The sequence below is a fragment of the Cheilinus undulatus genome, linkage group 5 (genome assembly GCF_018320785.1).
Source record: "Cheilinus undulatus linkage group 5, ASM1832078v1, whole genome shotgun sequence".
Taxonomy (NCBI): Eukaryota; Metazoa; Chordata; class Actinopteri; order Labriformes; family Labridae; genus Cheilinus; species Cheilinus undulatus.
In genome coordinates, this window is record NC_054869.1 from 48,503,940 (window position 1) to 48,512,195 (window position 8,256).

Here is an 8,256-nt window from a genome sequence, read left to right on the forward strand (position 1 = left end):
CCACATCTGAGGAATGCTGGGTCTTCTGTACCTTTTACCAGTGCTTTAAGTGGGCTGGTACGAACCGGTACACAGTATCGGCACTTCTGAATTTTGTCCCTTAGCGTACCGAGACTTCTTCCAGTGTACCAGAAACTGGTGAGAAATGCTGTCCTCCACACAGCTCACAGCTTTGATGGGTGATTCATGACAGCAGCTACAGGGATGTGTTGTCATGGCGCCTGGTGTACCTCTTGTTGTGTATTGTGATGTTCATCTCAGTAGGAATCCAGATGAACTCACCAGTCACTGTTGTAGGAAAACCAGAGTAGGCTATGTTCACCTCTGCTGAACAGTTCAGTACAAGACCTCATCTGAGCAGCAGCACCTCCGCCAAGGAGTCTGGTGCTCCACTAAACCTGTCTGCACTGCAGCCAAAGAAGACATCAACAATTTTCAAAACCAATTACGGTATTCATAATAAGTGACCCGACTGTTGGTCAAAGGATCAAGGCCAGTGGTTTTGTTTAAAGAACAGCTGGGTCATTGGCAGAGACCAAAAGCCTGGTTGTACAGTGGCAAAGTAAGTTCACAAACACAGCAGGGACTCAGGGTATCAGTGAGCGGAGGGGCTGTTTAATCTCTGCATTTGGTGATGACAAGACAAAACAACTATATTCACTGCTTAAGATATTTTTATTTTAAAGTCTTTTTTAGATGAGTAATTTTATTTCATTGTTTGAGCTTTATTTGGTTATTTCATATTGTAGTTTAGTTTTAAAGATTTATTTTGGACTTTTTGCCTTTATTTGAGGAGGACAGGACAGTGGATGGTGTAGGGAATCAGGGAGAGGAAGTCAGGAATGAGTACATTATAACTCACTGACAGTAATAAGCTTATTGTCCACAAAATGATCTATTTCAAATGTCTAACAGGGAAATAGCAATTTTTTTTTTCTTATTTTATTTAAGGAGCTTTATTGTTTAATATTTTGTTTCCCCAACAAACATGTTGTTTACTTTTATATAATTTCCCATGTCCATGTTGACTCTGATCAGCTGACTGTTCAAAATAATGACAGTGTGACATTTGATCCACATGAATTTGACTTGGAAGGTGACTCAAAGTCAAAGCCTCCAAGAATGCTCGGTATGTACACACAACGCTATTAATTACTGAGATATGATTTCTGTTCCCTATCGGCCAAATTAGTTCCTTGATTGTGTGACACACTGACAACAAGTGATTAAGGACAGTACTGGCACTACTTTTTTCCACTTAAAGCACTGCCTGTAACCCTGCATATCTGGGTAGTAACAGTGGACCAAGATTTTGAAGAGCCAACAAGAACAAAAATAAAGAGTTCAATGGTTACAGTTACTGTCCACTTCCCTAAGAGTAACAGAAACTGGACATAAGGCATAGAGAGGCTGATGATGTAACAAGAACAACTATAAAAACCAGGGCTGCCTGGGACCTGGATGGCATACACACCTCCATGTTGTCTTGCAGTTTTAGGGTCAGTGGAGAAGCTGTTACAAACCTGTGGGCAGCAAGTTACTCCCAAATGACTAAGTAACATGTTACTAAGGAACATGTTACAGCAATTCTGTTACTTTTTATGATTACTAGTAGTGTAACGCGTTTCTTTTTAAAATCAATAACATCGTTACAATTACTCAGAATTTAAATCACACGTTACTTGTTATGTTTACAGACGTTGATGAAGGTTAGTAAACATCCGGTTCAGTGGATGACGTGACAGGACCGTAATTACATCAGCATCCTGTGAGAGAATAGAGCTTCTGCAGACACACACAAAGAAACACAGGTACTGAAGCGCGCACACACATCACGGCTGAGCACTCAAGCGTGAGCTCTCTGTCTTGTAAACACCAGCTTTACTTTTCCCTTTTTTGGATAAAGGACAAAAAAAGAACAGGGAAGTAAACTTTCCCACTGCCAAGAACAGTTATTCCAACCTCACGAAGTACTGAGTTAAACACACGCTACAGCTAAGCTAGTTTCCAGAGAGCCAGATGCTACAAACACCGCTAACCAGGGTACAGCTCACGTTTGCCCAGCAGACCAAGGAGGAGCCACTTCATGTAAAACCACGGCTGGATTTTAAATCAGCGCAGTGTCAAATCTGAGTAACATTTCTACTGAGTTCTATTGTTTCACCACTTTACAACATAATAATAATAATAATGGCTACAATGTTATATGAAAATAGAGTTATTTCCTCTCACACTGCCACAACAACACAAATGAATGTGATGTGTAGGCTACAATGAGGATTGAAGTTTAAAAAAAAATAATGTTTTGAGTTACTTCTCAGAGTAACTAGTTACTTTTGCAAAGTAGTAACTCAGTTACTAACTCAGTTACTTTTTGCTAGCAGTAACTAGTAACTGTAACTAGTTACTATTTTTCTGTAACTTGCCCAACACTGGTGGACAGAGATGCTGAAAGGAAATGCACTGAACTGAAAAGGGTGGCCTTGAAAGGCAAAATGGAGAAGTTGCTTGTGGTGAGAAATTGAAGGGACATGAAGCCCGTGTCCATCATGTCAACCTATCTAGATTACTAAATTTTGTCAACAGCATGCATACCTTCAGTTGTTTTGAGCATATGGAGCAGCATGACTTTATAAAACCTTGTGAGACCCCTGAGATCTTGGAAAGGGGAAGTCTTCTGTCTTTCCTTTTTACAAGAAGGAGGCTAGGTCACCTACCCTGGCTCAGCTGCACCTTTTTTAAGGAGGCCAGCCTTCAAGATTGCCTCTTGATCAAACAAATGTCTCCTCTGAGGCCCCGTCCACACGGAGACGAAACAGTAGTCATTCACGGATTTATGCACTCTGGGACCCGTTTTCTAAAAGTATTGTTTACAGTCACCCGAAACACCGTTTCAGTGTGGATGAAACGCCGATACGACAAAAAACTTTTGCATGTACTCCTGAATTCATTTCCATGTGGACGGGGCCTAGATTGAGTTTGCTGATTATCTTAGGTTAGTGTTTGTGCTAATTCTGTTGAGTCTTACACCATTTCCAGCTAGCTTTCTAAGTCTAGGTACTGTGTCATGCAGCAATAGAACCAGCAGAATCAAAAATGCTGCAACAGTATGTTACTGAAATCAATAGCAACTACAAAAGCACTCGGAGAGCGCAGACCTCCACCACTAGCCCTATCTCCCAATAGTAAAGAATCCTTTAAAAAATTCCTGGATCCAGACAGTGATCCAGATCACTCCCAAAATCTAATCAGTTCCTCATTATGCCATTTCTGACATTTCCTGAAAATTTTACCAAAATCCGTCAATAACTTTTTGAGTTATGTTGCTAACAATCTAACAAACCCTGCCGATTACATAACTTCCTTGGCGGATGTAATAACATTTTTCAAACATGAGGAAGGGGAGAACCCACTAAGGCAGGATGTACTGACTTTGGACCCCTCTCACAATTTCACAAACTAAGACAGACTGAGTGGAGAGGACAGCAAGCTGAGATTCTGAGATAGGCAGTGTGCACACTAACCCCCATCCCCTCTATGTTTTGCAATCTGAACAACAAGCTTTGCAAGCTCTTAGGCCATGTTTACATGACGTTTTCAGATGAAAACACAAAACCGTAGTAGCGTTTTGGCTATCTGTCCACATGATAATGGCGTTTGGGTGCCTGAAAACAGAACAATTTGGAAACAGGCTCTGAAGGTTGTCAAAACGCCCACGTCTCCGTGTAAACAGGGGATTTGACACTTTCTGAAAATGCACATGCACACTACGGCTGCTGTCAGTTGTTATGCATGAGTGTCGCAGCCCTTAACCGAGCAGTGGCAGCTCAAGCCAAGGAAAAGCTGCACTTTCTGAGAAAATCAAAGAGAAATTAAAGACTATAGGAAAAAAAAATTGTTTGTGGAAAATTAAACAATGTTGCAGATATCTTGATTAGAGTTAAGCATTTTTGTCTTTATATGTGCCTAGAAATTGTGCCGCCACAAAAAGGCTGGTGATGAGGAGGAGGAGGATTTAGTGAAGAGTTACTCTCATGCACCCAGTATGATAAGAATGTTGCACATTATCATGATGACAAAAACATGTGAAAAAAAAAAAGTTGATGTGCAGGACTGCCCTTGTTGTAGAGACAGATTTATTGTGCAGTAAATCACTGACAACCAGCCCCAAAATGAAGTGCCTGTTCCTCCCACCCCAATGTGTGGGGCTTACCACATAGCGGTTGTAATCTAATCCTAAATTCTAATCATTAAGGCTCAAACTTAACAACTACATTTAAAAATAAAACCTCTTGTTAATCATTTGATCATGTTAAATCAGTTAAAATCCTCTTACTGCTCTGTAGAAGGTCAGCCAGCTCATCCTTCTTCATTCTCCTCAGGAAGTGCAGAGTGATCTTCAGAAAAGCATCTCTGCTGTGTCTCTGCTGCTTTTCATCTTCACTATCCAAAACTTCCTCATCCTCACAGTGACTCTCTGAGAATGATGGGTAATCTGGGCTCAGAGCCCTCTGAAGCCTCTTCAGCTCATTCTGTACAAAGATGGCGATGTTCTCCTTCAGTGGCTGAAACAAAGGAGACACTGAATATGGAACATAAATTTGCAGATCACAACATGATATTAATCTATTAGACAGGAGGTCAGCTGATCAAAACAGGACAACAATGAAATACAAAATCATTGATTATTGTTGATTATTTTAGAAAACCAATCGTACACACCATAAATATATAGTCCAGGTCTGTTTGATACGGTTCATCTGACTGATGACTGTAAGCCTTTGAGTCCTCCTGCTGATCTCTAAAAACATCAAGTTTATAAAAAAGCTTACTGAAGGTGCTCTGACATGGGGACAAATTGATATTGTGCCAATGCGGGTGGTGTAAAAGCATCAGAAGCAGCAGACTCAAGAGTTAAACAAGGCAAGGTGAGCCAACAACACAGGACTAGTGCAGTGGTGAGTGAAGTGGGAGTGGGAGAGTCCCCAAACCCCTGGGTCATGGGATGTACCACCCCAAGTACATTGCTGGATGTGTAGGTGACTTCCCACTCAGTCAAAATAAAATTTTAACTTTGATCGATCAGTTATGAAGCAGCCATTAAAATGAAAGCTTGAGTGATAATGGCTCGATGATGAAGAGCTCTAAAGGCTAAGCTGTGATATGAAGAGGAGTTATTGTCAGTTAAGGATCCTCATCTCACCTCTGAGCTTCATATTTCTCACTCCGAGAGGTTTTGGAGGGAGGGGCCCCCTCCTCTGTGTCTTCACACTGTTCCATAGCAGAGCACTCCCTGCTTGAGTTGTGGAGGAAACACAGAAAGAGAAGATGCTGCCATGAGTTAGCATCCCCATCACAAAAATCTTTGAGCTAAGTGAGGATTTTTCTGGGTGAATTGTCACAATTTTTTTGAAAATGGACACACGAGGGTTTGTGTGTAGTGTCTTCACAATTAGCACGTAAATAAAATGTTTACCAGCGACTGGTGATGGAACATTCAGTAAACTTCACTGAGCTCACCACTGTCAAGAGTTCAAGAGTATAAAGCACAATTCTTCCATACATCTACTCTCAATCAGCTCTGCCCATCTGCACTGTTTACCTTTTGTTTTTATTGAGGACTTTGTTCAATAAAAACGGCACCTCATAAGATGAATTTACCAAACAGAAAATCAATTATTGGTTTTTATTCATACATTTCTCATAATGAGGGAGAAATGCACTGAAATGTGAACATCTGTGTTCACACTGACAACAGTCCCAAAATACACTTGTAGTGGAATCCAGGGATGCACATACACTCTATATGGTCATTTCCAGCAAAGCAAGAAGTGTACTTATAATGCATTTCTCCTGCCTTATGAGGGGCTGTTTTTATTGAACAAAGCTAAGTACAAAACTAGAAGTAGTGCGGTGTTAATGTTGTCAGCTGTTTTTAACTTTGGTTTAGTCTTTAAATGAAATGCATTTTAGTTTTAGTCACATTTTAGTCATTTCTATCCTTTTTAGTTTTAGTCTAATTGTAGTCCATAAAAAAGTCCTCACATTTTAGTCTTTACTTTTAGTCCAAGCATTTATTTTCTTGCCTAAATCTGGTACCAAATCATGGTAGTGTGTTCTCTGTTCTCTGCTAAACCCGGGGTCCCTGCTTTCTACAGCTGAGAGGCAGAATAGATATAGATGCATTATTTTTTGGTAGATTTACACACAGTGAAGTAATAACACAGATTTTGAATGTCTGACAAAAATTAAATTACATCATAGTCTAGTTTAAGTCATTTTGTTTAGTTTTTGTCAGTTTTATTCATCACAGATCTATTTTTGTTAGTCTTAGTCTAGTTTTTGTCATGGAAAAAAAGGCTGTCGACAAATAGTTTTAGTTGACAAAATTAACACTGAACTAGTGTTGAGAAGGATGCTACCAAGATGGGCAGCACTGAGCAGCGGTGGTCACAACTTGCTGGAAATGCAGAGTGAGGGCTGATCCATGTTAAGGAGGTAAGTCTGTGAGATTGAACTCACAAACAAAATAAATCATATTTCTGTCTTTGAAAACTTAAGGAATATTTTAGATACTGTAAGACCTCAATTCAAAAAAATACCAAACATATCAACAGTAACTTTTTAGATTAATATTGATATTTTATATCAGAAATTCAACAAAATGTACCTTTTAAGAAGTAGGCTATTCTAAAATCCTTCCTAACTTGTGTTTCAGAGCTACATGTACAACATTACAAGAACTGATCTGAGCAGTCAGTTCTCATAAACAACATGGGACATTTTCACTGCACTCAAATGGGAACAAGTATCTGTTTTTGTTAATATAGCCACACTGTCACTTGTTCAGCTAGCATGGAGTGGTTCAACAGATTACCAAGAAGTGTCTTCTGTTTTAGTCTGAGATAGTTTTCATACTTTTTAAGCTTTCAACAAGTAGTTAATTATTAAAACTACAGTTTGATGTCTGTTCTGAAGTCTCTCTTTCTTTCCTAACTGCCCTAAAGTATCTTATTAGCATTAGCACTGTTAGCATGCCAATATTTAATGTACAGCTCCTCCCTGTTAAGCAAAGGAGGTCTGCTAAGACCAAGGGCAGTTATCTCACAGCTGTGTCCACACTTTAATAAATCTAAATGAAGCCTTATAAACAATGTAATGAATCACTTACCAAAACGTTCACAACTTTAACATGAAGAAAAGAGCTGCATCAAAACAGAGAGTGGAAAGAGGAAGTAGAATGTCCCACTAACAGGAAATAGCACTGGCGGCTTATCACCATGAAACAGTCTTACAACGGTCACACCCATTTCCCCCTGAAGGAAGCTTAATGTAAACTTTATGATTTATAAGAAGGAATAAAGGTGTTTTTTTTTTAATTTTTAAATCAGAGCGTGTCCTTATGTTAACACCTCAGCTGATAAATCAAACTGACATTAACCATTAATAGTTTGTTATTTGTCCTGTAATATGAACAAGAGATCTGGGGAATAAAGCAATAATTTCTATGACTTTCACAGCTTAAAAAGTCCTTGGAATGTCACTTGATGAAGAAGTACAAATGATGCTTTAAAGGGGACATATTTTGCCCTTTTAAGACAAGCTTATATCGGTCTCAGAGGTCCTCAAAACATGCCTGTGAAGTTTGCTGCTGAAAAAATACTCCAGTATTGGATTTTTGCATGTCTAAAGAAACCCCTCTGGTTCAGCCCTGCTCAGAACAAGCTGCTTCTGTGTCCGTGACTTTAATTATTAATGAGCTGTCTGACTCTGCCCCTGACCACATCCCTCTCAGGAAATGGATGTGGCACTGCTGATTATACAATTTTATAGACACTTTTATCCAAAGTGAAGGACCTGACTGGGATTTGAACCATCAATCTATCTATCTATCCGGCATCTTAGCTGGCAGCTGAGAGGAAGATCAGTAGATGAAGGTGGAACTCTCTTCTAAGCAGGGAGGGCCAAATGAACATGGGGGCAGGGCTAACTCCCCACATGACATCGTGAGGGGAAAATCTGAGAATGGCTTGTTTTAGCACACATTTTCTGAAAAGTAGAGAAAGAGAGAAGGGAAGGAAATGGATTTTTTTTGGTATTTGAGGGGACTGTGGACAGGCCAGGGGCACATATTTTTGTTAGAAAAAGTGATTTTTGCATATGTAACCAATGTAGTCATGATAAAGTCAAACTATTTTCTGTTAAACTAAAAAGGAATTTAGTTAAGTTGTAACACCATTCCTCTTTCTGAACATT

At 39.5% G+C, this 8,256-nt stretch overlaps 1 protein-coding gene across 2 annotated transcripts; it reads right to left on the reverse strand.

Annotated features, from left to right (window-relative positions):
- Nucleotides 1-26: 26 nt before the first annotated feature.
- Nucleotides 27-7,639, reverse strand: LOC121509541. Of its 2 annotated transcripts, none has more exons than XM_041786982.1 (5): nt 7,172-7,639; nt 5,204-5,293; nt 4,723-4,801; nt 4,337-4,565; nt 27-288 (listed from the first exon to the last, which is right to left on the reverse strand). In XM_041786982.1, exons 2-5 carry the CDS (start codon nt 5,278-5,280, stop codon nt 197-199), a joined length of 477 nt encoding a protein of 158 aa, XP_041642916.1. In that variant the 5' UTR covers nt 5,281-5,293; nt 7,172-7,639; the 3' UTR covers nt 27-196. The 2 variants fall into 2 exon arrangements, with proteins under 2 accessions (XP_041642916.1, XP_041642915.1); XM_041786981.1 differs by having other exon boundaries at nt 5,204-5,296.
- Nucleotides 7,640-8,256: the final 617 nt, after the last annotated feature.